The 16,998-nt window shown below is 47.0% G+C and overlaps 1 protein-coding gene across 1 annotated transcript in view; it reads right to left on the bottom strand.

Annotated features, from left to right (window-relative positions):
- The window catches only part of LOC123754500 (serine/arginine repetitive matrix protein 1-like), a 17,081-nt gene extending 5,646 nt beyond the window's left edge, over positions 1 to 11,435 (bottom strand). The window contains exons 1-2 of the mRNA XM_069321532.1: positions 10,355 to 11,435; positions 4,251 to 4,482 (exon numbers count right to left, since the gene is read on the bottom strand). Coding sequence (XP_069177633.1) covers positions 4,251 to 4,482; positions 10,355 to 11,435 — 1,313 coding nt within the window. The remainder of the gene's footprint in view (positions 1 to 4,250; positions 4,483 to 10,354) is intronic.
- Between the last annotated feature and the right edge of the window lie 5,563 nt (positions 11,436 to 16,998).

Raw genomic sequence — 16,998 nt, 5'->3', positions numbered from 1 at the left:
GTATTTTACCATTAGCAAGGGATAGTTAGGGTGTAAACTATCCGCTACTAGCCGGCAGGTCTGGCCACTTACTGCATCCATCATTCCCACCCGCTCCCTCCAGCAAAAACTAGAAGACTACAACTTTTATATGTGGGTCATTCCACTGTGTCTCGACCGAGCTTCCTTGCCCAGGTACCGCTCGTCGCTGAGCGGTACCTGGGCAGGGGGGGGGGGGGGTACCTGCTACAGGGGTGCTGGATAAGCACCTCCAAAGGATACCTGATCAACCAGGCTGTGACTCATACGTCAGGCTGCGAGCAGCCGCGTCTAACAGCCTGGTTGATCAGTCCAGCAACCAGGAGGCCTGGTCGACGACCGGGCCGCGGGGACGCTGAGCCCCGGAAGCACCTCAAGGTAACCTCACTGAGCGGTACCTGGGCAAGGGGTACCTCACTGAGCGGTACCTGGGCAAGGGGTACCCCACTGAGCGGTACCTGGGCAGGATTGTACTTTACTAATATCTTGCAGGATTGCGACCAAAAATTATAGCATCTATGGAACAGTTCCTGTTAATGAAAAATATAAAATACTGAATATTGTATCCCCCCCAAAAAAAAAATTGTATTATAAATTTTGAGTAAGAAGGCAACAACTAAATCTCACTTCACCTAGGCCTGGATGTTAGGCCTAGGAATGTTAATTTAGGCCTGAGCTGATTGAGTGTAATTCGAGTTAAAACGACGGAGTTTAAATAATCTAGCGGGCATGATGAACACAGGGGCAAGCGATAAAATGTCTATATGAAATAAATATGAAAATCATAAAAATCTATATGAAAACTTATATAGATTGACATTTCATACGAGTCCCCAAAATACTCATGTGAATTCATAATGGGGGGTATTTAGGAGACTGTAATACCGACTGTATCACTGGACATCAGCCCGTTATAACCTACATACATATACCATCCTCAGGGGGGGGGGCCACGCCCCCCGGTCGAAAGGTTCGCATGACTCCACCACACTCCAATATTTGCATGTTGTGCCTGTTTGGATACACTGTGTGTCTGTAATATAAATTTAATTCTTTATTGTTATCACACTACTAATTTGGGGTGAGCCTCTTTCCCCGGAGGCGCCAGGAGAGGTAGGCTCCGGCGGCGGAGGGGAAGGGGGGGAAGGGGCCGCGGACGGGGCGTCACGATAGTGGCGTCGTGAGCTCCGTCCACGTCACCCGTCTTATGTGTGTGTGTGTGTGTGTTCCTTGCCCGTCAGTCAAGGCGCCGAGGGATCTTGGTGAAATGGTCAAATGTTGACTAGTGAAGTTGCTGGTACTGCCGCCGCTGACACCTCCGTCACGTGAAGGTTGACGCTGCCTTGGCTCTTGTCAACACCAGATGAACTACTAGCTCAGTAGCAGGTGAACTAGTTCAAAAGTTCATCTGCTACTGAACTAGTTTAAGGCCAGATACACTAGTTCAATAGCACACAAACTATCACGGCTCCTGTGGATTTTTTCAATTGATATATCACGATAATGTGATTTATCTGAGTAATGTACAGACGAGCTAGTTCAATAGCAGATGAGCTAATTCAATAGCAGATGAGGTAGTTTAATAGCAGACGAGGTAGTTCAATAGCAGACGAGGTAGTTCAATAGCAGACGAGGTAGTTCAATAGCAGACGAGGTAGTTCAATAGCAGACGAGGTAGTTCAACATAACTCCTACTCCAGCATTTTTCATCTTGAACAGCCAACAAGGAGTTCAATGCAAAACATATTCCAGCAATCACCAAGTGTAAGTTATTCTAATCTATTAAATCACCAAACCAAACCTATTCCTACACCAATCTAATTAATCTAAATTGAAACCTGAGAATAAATATCAAACCAGTTGAATTATCCCATTAAGAGCCATGTGTGTGTGTGTGTGTGTGTCTGTCACCCCCAAACACACCTGCCACGGTATATGTTCTCCGCTTGTCTGCACAGAACATATTTATATGCTAGTTCTTCAAAATGTTCTTATCCTCATAATATTATGATATAATTGTGCCAATATCTCTCTCTCTCTCTCTCTCTCTCTCTCTCTCTCTCTCTCTCTCTCTCTCTCTCTCTCTCTCTCTCTCTCTCTCTCTCTCTCTCTCTCGGGGAGAGAGAGAGAGGGAGCCGATCGGCCGAGAGAGGGGAGCCGGTCGGCCGAACAGACAGCAAGTGGGACTTGTGATCCTGTGGTCCTGGGTTCGATCCCAGCCGCCGGCGAGAAACAATGGGCACAGTTTCTTTCACCTTATGCCCCTGTTACCTAGCAGTAAATTAGGTACCTGGGTGTTAGTCAGTTGTCACGGGCTGCTTCCTGGGGGTGGAGGCCTGGTCGAGGACCGGGCCGCGGGGACACTTAAAAAAAAAGCCCCGAAATCATCTCAAGATAACCTCAAGATAAGAACCTCTCTCTCTCTCTCTCTCTCTCTCTCTCTCTCTCTCTCTTTCTCTTTTACCGTTATAATGGTAAGCTACACTGGGTTTTTTCCCCCAATTTATCACCCTTCAAATTTGTAAGCTAAATGTTACTTTATGCCAAAAAATATAAGTTTGACTTAAACTCCTGTACACCTGTTTAGTCCAGGTCTAATTGTTGTTGTTTTTAGATTCAGCTACTCGGAACAAAAGTTCCAAGTAGCACGGGCTATGGTGAGCCCGTACAGGTCTAATTGTAATTATTTGTATACGTTAAGAATAACGCTTCCGAGTCTGTGTTTGGTACTCATCTCAACATCCCACATAAGAATGAAACTCCGACACAGAAACATTTGTATTATTAAATACCATCACGCCATGTCAGCGGTGACGCTCGCTCATTGGCCAACATGAAAGGTTTATTGATAAGTGGAGAAGCGTGAATGGGTTTGAGAGACCAAAGTAGAGACTCCTAAGCCCAAGTTCTATAGAAACAAGAGAGAGAGAGAGAGGAGTCCGGAGCCGAGCTGGTGTCGAGCAGCAGTGACTCGTTGGTAACGATGAGACGAGCTGGAGCTGACTAGCAGTGACTCGTTGGTAACGATGAGACGAGCTGGAGCTGACTAGCAGTGACTCGTTGGTAACGACGAGACGAGCTGGTGTCGAGCAACAGTGACCCGTTGGTAACGATGAGACGAGCTGGAGCTGACTAGCAGTGACTCGTTGATAACGACTAGACGAGCTGGTGTCGAGCAGCAGTGACTCGTTGGTAACGATGATACGAGCTGGAGCCGAGCAGCAGTGACCAGGTCTTAACGACTGACTCTCACGTAAAGCTGATGATTTAGCTACGTCAAGCGCTAAGAACTAGTTCCTCACCTGACCTATTGCCGCGGTGTCATTAATGCCTCGAGTTACAAAGTGCGTCCACAAATCACCCACACTTTCAATAGTTTCTAATATTAAAAATCCACATTGGATTTATTTGATTTGAGAGCAAGACAGGTCGACACCACAGGCAGTCAGCTTTCGCCAGTACATCACAAAAAACATTCTATAATTAAAGCAGCGGTGAACGAACTGTACGCGTCGTACATCAACTGTGTACATTATAATCAAGGAAATGTGAGTGTCGCTGGACCACTAATACAGCGCTGCTCCGTCACATACGGTACACTGCACCCTGCCACCACCATCACCACTACACGAGGCTCCACACTCCTCATCACGCTTCACTAAAATATTAATATACCCGTAGAGTACTTGAAGTATGCCAGTATAGTACTTGTCTCTCTCTCTCTCTCTGTCTCTCTTCTTGCAGCGTAAACACAATGTTATTTTTATCATTGATATTTTAATGTAATGTTATAATCGTTTTACGTCGGGTGTCAGTTGGGATATTGTGAACTTTTTATGTATTAACACATTTTGGTACATGTATATTTGTGCAGCTGCCCTAGACTATATGAAGGGGGGAGTACAGTGTCCGTCAAGAACTAGCTACATGATGCTAAAAGTCTCCACCACACAGGATGGTTAGTCATACAGGGCCATATGTTCAGTAGCCTGCACTGGCAAACTCTGGGTGCATTGTGAGGATATCCTCAAGAACACGAGAGTTAATAAAGTAATGTCAAAGCTCCAGGTACCTTATGTCAACAGGTCTGAAAGGTCTAATAACTGGGCATTCGGTGATGTAGTGTGGGAGATCATGCCGCAGTTCCTGCTCACAGAGTTTGCACCTGGAGTGCTCAGGATTGGGAGATCCGTCCCTTGTAGCCACCTGCCACAGGTAACGGTAACCCCAACCTGATCCTGGCAACCACTGTGTCGCACAGTCTGGTGGACATTTTCTGCTGTTCATAAACATAGGTTTCAGATCTGAACAAATCATAGCTTTTTATACTGGTGCTTTCATGTCGTTGGGAGTCAGTAATTTCTCTCAAATTGGATTTGGGTGTTTGGAGCAATATAGACTTGACAACAGAGATGAGGATATCTGGGCCTAATTCAACTTTATCTTTGTTACAAGCTAATTTGGCTGCAATGTAGTTTGTGAGCGAATAACTATGAGCGAATGTTTCACTGTATACTGCTTAGTTTCTCTTAGTCATCATAATTACATATTTTTAATTTCCTTGAAATTACCTGAGGGCCACTATCTCTCTAGTGGCCTCGACGAGGACAGGAAGTCAAAGGTCTTTCCTGTCCGGCGGCTTGTCAAAGGTCCCGCAACCCCCCCCCCATTTTTCCAGATTGTTTTTATTATCCAGCTGGATTCTAAATTTTAGATTCTATGGGCATTTTATCCTCGTGAAATACTGAAGTCTAGTCTAGTGAAGATCGGATCGGAGGTGCCAACCTGCTTTAACTAAGCAGGAGGTTGGACTCCTTATCTTAACTACTCATTAAGTAATTAAAGGCCGAGATGTAATACAAGGTAGTGACCTAATCACGAGGCCCAATGAAACCAATCCTGCATCTTTGCATGAATAATGAATACTCAGCGGCGGTAGCCAGTGGGGAGTCCAGGCAGAGACACGTGACATTGTGATTGGTACAACCGGCGAACGTTTTGACTGAATCAGCCAATCATAATAGACCTTGATTCGTACGAGAGGATAACTGTGTAGGATTTCACCGCTGCTTGTCAGCATGTGCTAGGGTTTCTCACCAGTACGAATTACCGCCGCGTCTTCAGTATTAACACACTCCGCGTACTGGCACAGGAAAATGAGTGGTAGATACACAAAATATGAAGCAGATACTCAACTTGTGAAGCAGATACCCAAAATATCTAAATGTTTTAGTCTACGCAAGCAGTAAAGGTTTCCTGTATACCAAGGTATACCAGGAGTATACCAGGGTATACAGGGACGTGAGTATAGATCAGAATTGCAGACGAGTCAGGACCAGTGGGGTTGAAATTGCAGTAACAGACGCCCCCCCCCCCTGTCAACCCACAATAATGTGAGTTGAACATTTCCCTCCCAGCCCACGCATCTGAACATGAAGGTAGAGACGACATTTCGCTTCGTCGTGGAGCCTTATCAAGTATTAAAGATGAACCTGATGCCGGTCCAGAACGAAGGTCTATACGGAGTCAGCTTCGGCCATCATTATGACTACATGTTTTATATATTGTTAGTGTTTAATGAGAAGATCTGACTAAATTCTTGTATCTGTACTCAAGTTAAATTCCTGTTTTTATTATTATTTTTTTTTTCCATACTTAAGAACACATCTAATTCTATATTTTTTTTAGTAAGAGTTCGTGAAGGATATGAGGAGTGTGAAGACTGTGTCTTGAGGCAATTAATTTTTTTCCCCCGAGCTCAAGGGCCAATTTTGTTGCCTTTACCTTTACCACTTGTGACTTATTCGTTAAAAAATATATAATATCCTGCTATTATTATTATTATTATTATTATTATTAGCAGGAATAGCAGGACAATCCTAGTGTCCTGCTATTCCTCTCGACTTCCTTTTAATGACAATCACTCCGTGGTCACAAATACCAAATGCCTTTGCAAAGGCCGCATACACAACATCTATATTCTGATTTGTATATATATTGTTTCGCGATTGTTGTTTAGGTACCGAGTAGTTACGAAGGGCATCTGAACAAGATGCCCTTTCGGAACCACGTACAAGTGAGCTCAAAGGGCTCACTTGAACATTTTTCTCATGGTGTTGGAGACCTAAAAGTTAAAACAAATATCATTGTTGAGTGAATTCGGTCATTTTGATACCTGGTCGGAAGTTATTTAACAGTCAATATGGATGTGAACAATGGTAGACCTTCAAAACGGTGATCTTGGTAAGGTTAATTGTGAATGGAGGAAAGGTTTAAGACGAATCTTTGGGAGACCATCGTCGCACTCATCTCATACCAGGCGTCATGTCCACCTGAAGAAATAATTCACAAATGATATTCTTTCGTCTGAAGGGAGTCCCCCGTCCAGTAAATTCCATCAATTCTTTTTGTTTAGGCACTCACTTGTCACTGGCCACTCTTAACTTTTCCAGAAATTAAACTTAATGGTCAAAAAATATATCTTAAGAGTGAGTGATATATATATATATATATATATATATATATATATATATATATATATATATATATATATATATATATATATATATATATATATATATAAAGTTGGGAACCACAACAAACTCTCTGGCTCCCCCCCCTACAACCCTCTGGCTCCCCCCTACAACCCTCTGGCTCCCCTCTACCTCTCACCCCATCAATATGTGGGAAACATGAGGGTGCCATCATCTTCGTAGTGGCATCATGAATACCAATTCTCGGTAATTAAGATAACAATACCAATACATATTAATGTCCACACTGCAAATATATATATATATATATATATATATATATATATATATATATATATATATATATATATATATATAATGTTGTACCTAGTAGCCAGAATGCAATACTCGGCCTACTATGCAAGGCCCAATTTGCCTAATAAGCCAAGTTTTCCTGAATTTATAAATTTTCCTATTTTTTTCTTATGAAATGATAAAGCTATTCATTTCACTATGTATGAGTTAATTTTTTTGTTTAAATTGAGTTAAAACTAATGTAGATATATGATCGAACCTAACCAACCCTACCTAACCTATCTTAACCTAACCTAAACTAACATGACGAAGTCAATAATTTATATTCTTAATATAATAATAATATTTCAAATAAACCAATTGGATTTTTTGTTTAAATAAAGAAAATCACTACGATCCGATCGTAGTGATTGCAATACGATCCACCATACGATCGATCTGGTGGGAGAACAGAGGCGTACCGTTAAGGATTGGCGCCTAGTCAATCCTCCCCAGCTAGGATACGAACCCAAGCCAAATCGATCGTGAAGTGCTGGACAAGTGCCTCACCACTGCGCCACAGGGACTGTTTATATTATATTTATACTAAATATAAAAGGACAAGTCATAATATTGCGGGTAATAACATTTAATTCACTTGGATTATCGCGGAATCGAACTCGGACGCGAAAAACACGAGACCGTCACTCTAGCAACTAAAGAAGGATATCGGGGTGGATTGCAAGCAGATACCAGAGTCGTGGTCCAGAGAAAACTGAAAGTTTCAATATAGTATAAGTCAAGTTCTACTGAAACCCTGATTGACAGTATGCTGATCTAGTTGATAGAGCGACGTTCTCGCATTATACACGCCTGAGTTCAAGACCTCGACGATTTGTGTGTACGTCTGATACCATACTACTTGTGAAGGAGGAAATGTATATGTTTATCTCTCAGAATGTTTGGTAATACGTTTATTGTTTGTGATGTGTGTCTATGTATGTATTAACACGATGTACTGAACGGGGTGAGAATAGCTTGAGCTACCTCATCCCTTTGTGTGTATTTTACATCAATAAACTTATTTCAATTTCAATTTCGACGATCTAAAGACGAGAGAGAGATCCCACAAACATTCAAATCAAAATTATTTGTAACACTGATCACACTAAAGAAACAACACTAGCATAAACAATGCTAACTCAACACAAATTAAAATAATATAAAATTACTGCTAATAATGGCAGCTGTCACGAAGAATGGCCTTAATTACAATAATGCCCCCCCCCCCCCCCACCCAGCACCGCTAGAGCGGGCAGCGCAGCAGCAAGCGCACGCGCGTGCGCCCCTCCCCCCTCTAACAGCAATAATATCCACAAAGCAAAACAAAACTATTACCATAACAATATTTACAAGACGAGGCCGCACCCGGCCGCCGCTCCTCCTCCCCCACCCGAAGGAAAATAAGACTTACATCTAGGGTGACTTAAAATTCATTAAATGGGTTAAAACCCCGCGGGGTATATGATCGGCCAATCTCACTTCTCACGGGCGCAGCTGTTTGCTCGCTGGGAATAGCGTGCTTCTGGGGCACAATAAAACCCCCGCGAGTGCGAGAACAGCGAGACGCGAGAAAACAAAAGTGGGCGGTGATCATACGTAACCCGCCTCGGCTCATGTCCCTAGCATCAGCGTCTAATTTTCCTCCCCCCTTCCGTCCCCCCACACACGCGAAATACTCTCAAGGTGTCGGGAATTTTGGGCCTTGGGTCGTACTTAATTAGGGTTCATTTCTGCGGGAGGGTCTTGCGCGACGCCCTAGGGGGGGGAGGTGGGGGGAGATGGGAGGGGTGTTGTGGCTCCGGCTCTTTTCCAGCTTCTCACATATTCTCTCTGGCCTCGGCTATTGTTTTAGTTTGTGTGTGTGTGTGTAAGTGTGTGTGTGTGTGTGTGTGTGTGTGTGTGTGTGTGTGTGTGTGTGTGTGTGTGTGTGTCTGTGTGTGTATCTGTGTAATAATACCCACAGCACATACATATATATATGCATATTTTGCCGACTATACTAGACATACACGCAATATTTTTTAAATTGCGTGTATGTATATGTATAGTATTAATTTTTTAATTAAAAATATATATATTTATTTATTTTTTATACACACACACACACACACACACACACACACACACACACACACACACACACACACACACACACACACACAATGGGAGCCATGTCTGACTCCTACATCAACATCAGAGGCCCGAGACTGTTCAACACCCTTCCACCGCACATAACTGGCCGACCCCTCGCAGTGTTCAAGAGAAAACTGGATAAACACCTCCAAAGGCTACCTGATCAACCAGGCTGTGATTCATACCGTATTGATGCTGACAGAAGGCAAATGTGGCACCAATTTACAAAAAAGGATATGGAGAGTAGCACGTAACTAGAAACCAGTATTACAATATTACCAGTAATATAGTAAAGTATCCCCCCTTTACAATATTTAACAGAATAATAGGGTTAAAGCTAGTTATACATCTAGAGAGAATTAGGTATGTAAACAAACATCAAATAATGGTTTTAGGGAAGGGGAATAATGCCTGACGAACTAGAGAGAGAGAGAGAGAGAGAGAGAGAGAGAGAGAGAATACAATAATTAGGGTGACTGACAGAGTGGAAACGCAGGAAATGTTCACTATGAATACCAATGAAACAAGAGAGCATGGATGGCTGCTTGAGGTTCTGATGTCTCTTAAGAGAGGTTAAAAAGTTAAGTCTTTTAGCGTAAGAATAATGGACAGATGGAATGAACTAAGGGCTACTGGAAGCAAACTCCATTCATAACTATAAAAGCAGATATGATAGGCCAGGAGTCATTGCATTAGACAACCGGTGACTAGAAGGCGGGGTCAAGAGATAAGGCTCGATCCTGCACACACAAATAAGTGAGTACAGATAGGTAAACACACAAAACACACACACGCACGCACACACACACGCACGCAGGCCCGCAGGCACGCAGGCACACACACACACACACACACACACACACACACACACACACACACACACACACACACACACACACACACACACACACACACACACACACACACACACACACACGCACGCACGCACACCAAGCTACAGAGACAACACCCCACAATTTATAAATACCTTAAGCTCCATAATTACAGGACGCACAGGCACGACATAGTTTTATTTCTCAGGAGGAGGAGGAGGAAGACGAGGAGGAGGAGGCTAAGGAAGTGGAGAAGTAGCAGGAAGATGCCACGGAAGAGAATGAGCAGAAGTCGAAGGAGAAGGAGGATTAGATGGAGGCTTAGGGAGTGGAGGAAAACCAAGGAGCTAAGTAAGAGGAGGAGGAGGAAGAGGAGGAGGAAGAGGAGGAGGAAGAGGAGGAGGAGGGTCACATTACAGTGATCCTCCTGGTGGATAACCCCCCCCCCTCCCACGGTGCCAAGCCAGGTATCATAAGGATGTGGAGCAATAATTGGGCAGGCAGGCTGTTGCCTGCTTCTGTGGGCGGGGCTCCCGTTGCCTGCTTCTGTGGGCGGGGCTCCTGCTGCCTGCTTCTGTGGGCGGGGCTCCCGTTGCCTGCTTCTGTGGGCGGGGCTCCTGTTGCCTGCTTCTGTGGGCGGGGCTCCTATTGCCTGCTTCTGTGGGCGGGGCTCCCGTTGCCTGCTTCTGTGGGCGGGGCTCCCGTTGCCTGCTTCTGTGGGCGGGGGCTCCTGCTGCCTGCTTCTGTGGGCGGGGCTTGTGCTGCCTGCTTCTGTGGGCGGGGCTCCTGCTGCCTGCTTCTGTGGGCGGGGCTCCTGTTGCCTGCTTCTGTGGGCGGGGCTCCTGTTGCCTGCTTCTGTGGGCGGGGCTTGTGCTGCCTGCTTCTGTGGGCGGGGCTTGTGCTGCCTGCTTCTGTGGGCGGGGCTTGTGCTGCCTGCTTCTGTGGGCGGGGATTGTGCTGCCTGCTTCTGTGGGCGGGGCTCCTGCTGCCTGCTTCTGTGGGCGGGGCTCCTGTTGCCTGCTTCTGTGGGCGGGGCTCCTGTTGCCTGCTTCTGTGAGCGGGGCTCCCGTTGCCTGCTTCTGTGGGCGGGGCTTGTGCTGCCTGCTTCTGTGGGCGGGGCTTGTGCTGCCTGCTTCTGTGGGCGGGGCTCCTGCTGCCTGCTTCTGTGGGCGGGGCTTGTGCTGCCTGCTTCTGTGGGCGGGGCTTGTGCTGCCTGCTTCTGTGGGCGGGGCTCCTGTTGCCTGCTTCTGTGGGCGGGGCTCCTGTTGCCTGCTTCTGTGAGCGGGGCTCCCGTTGCCTGCTTCTGTGGGCGAGGCTTGTGCTGGCTGCTTCTGTGGGCGGGGCTTGTGCTGCCTGCTTCTGTGGGCGGGGCTCCTGCTGCCTGCTTCTGTGGGCGGGGCTCCTGTTGCCTGCTTCTGTGGGCGGGGCTCCTGTTGCCTGCTTCTGTGAGCGGGGCTCCCGTTGCCTGCTTCTGTGGGCGGGGCTTGTGCTGCCTGCTTCTGTGGGCGGGGGTTGTGCTGCCTGCTTCTGTGGGCGGGGCTCTTGCTGCCTGCTTCTGTGGGCGGGGCTCCTGCTTCTGTGGGCGGGGGCTCCTGCTGCCTGCTTCTGTTGCCTTTACCATGGATATATTTTGTTCTTCGAGCGCGCGCGCGTGTGTGTGTATACTCACCTAATTGAGCTTGAACAATTAGGTGTACAACTGCACAATTAGCACAATTAGTACACAACACTCCGCCCGACTCTCAACTGCCAATCAATTAGTACACAAGTTTACCAGACTATTAGCCTCCATCAAACTTATTCTCTGAAACTGTGTATGGAGTCACTTCCTGGTTTAATTATCTCATTTGCTCACTACTCGGAGGCTAAACATGAATTATAAAATGTTGTTGTTATAGATTCAGCTTCTGGGAACAAAAAGTTCCAAGTAGCACGGGCTATGGTGAACCCGTAGTGGACTTACCTGGCACAGGAGCGGGGCTGTAATTATAATGCCTCTGTGGCATTATATATACCAGGTAGAAGGCCTGGTCGACGACCGGGCCGCGGGGACGCTAAGCCCCGGAAACACTTCAAGGTAACTTCAAGGTAAGGTGGCTCATTAGGCTACTCAGTTTCCACCAGTGTTCCCTTACTCGAGGACCATCCATGGTAAACTGTCTGCCCTCCTGTCTCCTATCTCTTCCCCTGAGCACTGTGTACGTGGTAATCATGTCTCCTTTTAATGCTCCTGTCTGTCAGTGATAGGCGGTTTACACCCTTTAGTAATATATATATAATATATATATATATATATATATATATATATATATATATATATATATATATATATATATATATGTGTGTGTGTGTGTGTGTGTGTGTGTGTGTGTGTGTGTGTGTGTGTGTGTGTGTGTGTAATAATGACTCCGCATACATTAAGGGATTGTGGAGAAGCATTAGCCGAGGGTGGCGCGGCCCCTCCCAGCCTCCTCCTCTCTGTTCAACCATTACAGGAACGTGAACATCGGCAAAAGGGTGATAAGTGACAAGAATATTGGGGCTGAGGGAGGGGAGTAGTGGGGATGGGGGGGAAGGATTAGTGGGGATGGGGGGAAGGAGTAGTGGGGATGGGGGGGAAGGAGTAGTGGGGATGGGGGGAAGGAGTAGTGGGGATGGGGGGGAAGGAGTAGTGGGGATGGGGGGGAAGGAGTAGTGGGGATGGGGGGGAAGGAGTAGTGGGGATGGGGGGAAGGAGTAGTGGGGATGGGGGGAAGGAGTAGTGGGGATGGGGGGGAAGGAGTAGTGGGGATGGGGGGGAAGGAGTAGTGGGGATGGGGGGGAAGGAGTAGTGGGGATGGGGGGGAAGGAGTAGTGGGGATGGGGGGGAAGGAGTAGTGGGGATGGGGGGGAAGGAGTAGTGGGGATGGGGGGGAAGGAGTAGTGGGGATGGGGGGGAAGGAGTAGTGGGGATGGGGGGGAAGGAGTAGTGGGGATGGGGGGAAGGAGTAGTGGGGATGGGGGAAGTAGTAGTGGGGATGGGGAGACACAAGGTGTTGTGGGATGACCCTGCTGGCTGGCTGGCTGGCTGGCTGGCTGGCTGGCTGGCTGGCTGGCTGGCTGGCTGGCTGGCTGGCTGGCTGGCTGGCTGGCTGGCTGGCTGGCTGGCAACACCGACGTCGTTCTCGGGGAGAGATTCATAACGAGGCCTTCAAGAGCCCCTCGGCTGCTAACTAGCGTATTTCTATTCTGCGGCCTTGGTCAGTGAATGACATTTCCCTCCGTCTGTAACACAACCAGACATCACCTTCCGGCCGCCACGGGGCCAAACCAGCATCCGGCGCACGTCCGGAATTAGGCATTATTGTGTTCCGGCACAGGGGTGGTAACGGTTTGCTCCGGAGGGGGCCTCGAGGTCGCCTCTCTCCTGGCCATGGATATAACACAGCAAAGGTTGTGCAGGATTTAAGAAGGGGCTCGAATGATGCCCGGAATGCTCCAGTTTTCCAGAATCCTGAGTCTTCACGTATGTGCCATAACCTCCTTTATTGCCCCATTGCCAGGCCTTTATGACTAAACTTTGTGGGGAACGGCCGGCTACAAGGATGGCTGGCGTTAGATGGCCGCTGAGGAAACAATTTACGCGAAATACAATGCCAAGAAATCGACTCTACAAGGCAGGAATGAAGAGGCCTGGACTCTGACATCTGGATGGCTGTTATCACGCACGATGGCCACTTCCAGATGATGGGGAACACAAAATGCCGCAAAATACTACAGAGACGAGAACAACGTTTCCCAGGAGCTCGTACCTTAAAAAGCGTACCCGTTGGGAATTATGTCTTGCTTCACGCAAGATTTAGACATCACACGCGTTCACACAAACGACCAACATCTCTTAGCGCAAGCTGTGTATATATGAGGGCGTCATCTGCCTGCTCACTGTTAAATAAAACAGGCGAGAAGACTCGGGCCAGACGCTTCCTTATGGCAGCATCAGAACACACACACACACCATCCAGCACACGAGGCAAGGAGATCACACCCGGGACAGAGGTGATAACTATCAACCGCTGGAAAACTACAAGCTGACCCTCGTAACCACTAAACAAGTTCACATCAGGATCCTCCTCCTGCTCATCCCCGCCGCCTCGGTAAGCATCGGGTCAGTACCAGAAACAAAATGGACCCCAAAACAAAAAGGGAGGCGGAAGTTTTTGAGCCTCCCGTCAGGCTTCATCAGCGTACATGGCAAGTTTTCCAGGGAGAGCACTCACTGTCTACCCGGGAAATTTAGCCTGGCCCATAAAGCTGGGAATAACTCCTGGAAACTAACTGGAACCTGCCGCCGCTGTCCCTGTGTATGTGCGGTGCTTGGGTGGATGGGGATCAGGAGGGGGAATACGGCCAGCTGTTTAAAGATAAGGAGGAGGAGGAGGAGGAGGAGGAAGGGAGCAGCGAGGGAGCAGGAGGAACTAGAAGGAAAAGATGGTTATGGAGTTCTGGCAGTAGGATGCAAGATATCAGCAGCTGTTTGTGGATCTGTAGAGCAGGGAAGTGAGCCCCGCTACCAGCTCTTGTCTGGAAAGGTGAAGATGGTGGAGAAAGTACTGATAAGTTTGTTACAGATAACCAGCCGAAAGTACGGAACGATACATTGAGCGTTCCGAAAGGGCAATTAGACGAGAGCATGCGAAGACAACTAGCGCGCGAACCCCTTTCACACAGCGAGGAGGGAGATCACTATCGATAATATTCACATCGCATTTGCAAATGTCGCTACTCTCTTGCTGGAAGACTACGACAAGATAAAGCCAGACAAAGCCCCCTTTGATCACGCTAGACTTATAGAACGGAGACTCTGAATACCAATATACAGCCAGATGCCTGCACCTAGAGCACCCTCCACACAAAGAGCGGCACGGGGCCCCTGAAGAGCGCCGTAGCTCTGATAACACAAGAAGGGGTTACAGAGGCACGGGCGGGACTCTAGAATTTCGACAGATTGCATGTCATTCCGTGCAGACAAAATAAAGCCTCCGCCACTGAAGTAATAGGTACACTAGAGAGCAAATTAGGAACCCCCGCCTATCACCATCATACCATGACAATTATATATATACTGTATATATATATATATATATATATATATATATATATATATATATATATATATATATATATATATATATATATATATATATATATATATATATATATATATATATATATATATAGATAGGCAGCTTGCATTACATAGATATTAATATTTATCAAAGCATATCCATTCATACAGGCATGTTATGTACATTTACATTGACTAATACGTGCATATACACATTCATACAAAGCTACATACATTCCACTTCACCCCGTGAATGATATTAATATCATTTCAGAGGACGCGAGAGCCCGGCGGTCATTGGCCAATGGATAATGACCTATCCCGCCCTTAATAACCCTATTCCAGGTCTGGCCCAAGTGGTGGTTAACGGGTTACTTATGCAGGCTTTGTTTGGAATTCAATCGGTCTGCTTTCAGAACCTCTGCAGTTCCATTATCATTCGCGCTGGAGAGGATAATTAATCAAGATGAACACTGAAATTTATCCTTGGATGCTCCGTGTTTATCCTATAATGACCGCTTATCAAGTGACTCGGGCCGTAAATACTCAAGACGGATTGCCAGAAACTCGCCAAAGACACTCATCAGGTACCCCGTAACTCACACGCTATGGCCCTCAAACACTGGTCACCAAAGCTAGTTACATTACACTTACAACCGAAATCATTGTCATTATTCAAGGCCAAATAAGCATGTATGAGAAGGCTTGCGCTACGGCTGGAGGGTTGAGGCGTCCTCACAGTTCCCCAGACACAAGTTTAGGTATCTTGTGGCACCGCGAAGCAGCGCCAGGGTCCTCCACTAACTCCGGCCCACACAAACACAACTGGAATTCTTGTAATGTACCGAGTACTTAATAATAATATTAAACAAAGGGCGTTAGGAGAGTTCACTTCCCTGGCGCCCGCACAATTGGTGGAAGCTGAGTTGACGGGGGGAGACTCAGCTATCCTTACAACCCGCAGACAATAACAAGGTAATGTTTGCTGGTAGTTTAGCGTTGTGCTTTCCTCCTGGGGCGTTTGGTCTATTATCCCACAAGATTGGCTGGGATGACTGATTGATGACAGCCTGGCACAGTCCACCCATTCTTCTCCTCCTCCTCCTCTTCCTCTCCCTAAGCACATCTATATTTACCTAAATCCCATTTTCTCTTCTCCACCTTTTCCCTTCATCCATCCCATCTTGACTCTTGCTGCGGCCCCTCTCACATGTACTTACCCTTCCCTCACTCTCCCAACCCCCCTAATTTTACTCCGCCAACCATTCTCCCTTTCCGTTGTCTCTGCTCGTGTTATCATTCGTGTTCTTTAATTCATCTGTTTTTCTTATTCTTGAGGGCTTGTGTAGTTGGCGGTGCTTCCCGCGTCCCGGCCGTTCCTCCTGCACCCTAAAGACCACTTGCCCGCGAATTATGGGTCTCGTTCGGGTTTGGACCAACACGCTACACCACTACCACCTCCTCCTCCTCCTCCTTCTCCTTCTCCTTCTCTTCCTTCTCCTTCTCTTCCTCCTCCTAACTTACCTATCAGTACTAACCTATCAGTGACTACGGGGAAGTGAGGTCCCGCTCTTTATGCCCCGCCTTGTGCCTGTTGCGTTTCAGTTTCACCGTTCTGACGTTCAAATTCCGTGTCGAATCTGGAATTAATGTGGATGGAGGTGGCTTCTACCACTTCTTCTTTTAGAGTATTCCACTTGTTGACTGCCCGTACAGGGTATCTTACCTTGCGGTTACCTTGAGGTGCTACCGGGGCTTAGCGTCCCTGCGGCCCGGTCGTCGACCAGGCCTCCTGGTTGCTGGACTGATCAGCCAGGCTGTTAGACGCGGCTGCTCGCAGCCTGACGTATGAGTCACAGCCTGGTTGATCAGGTATCTACAAGGGTTCGAGTACTTCCTTACGTTCCTTCGGCTCATTTGTGTTTCCAGCTTCCAGTTGTGTCCTCTTGTCCTGCTTGCCCCTGCTTCATCTCCTCCTCCTCCCCCTCCTCCTCCCCCTCCTCCTCCCCCTCCTCCTGCTACTTCCCTACTTGTTTACTACTTTTATAACCACCTGCGTTTTCTTATTCTATTTATCGTT

Source organism: Procambarus clarkii, chromosome 1 (genome assembly GCF_040958095.1).
Source record: "Procambarus clarkii isolate CNS0578487 chromosome 1, FALCON_Pclarkii_2.0, whole genome shotgun sequence".
In the NCBI taxonomy this organism is placed as follows: domain Eukaryota; kingdom Metazoa; phylum Arthropoda; class Malacostraca; order Decapoda; family Cambaridae; genus Procambarus; species Procambarus clarkii.
Note: the sequence above shows the minus strand (reverse complement) of the source record. Positions and strands in the feature narration are given on the sequence as shown.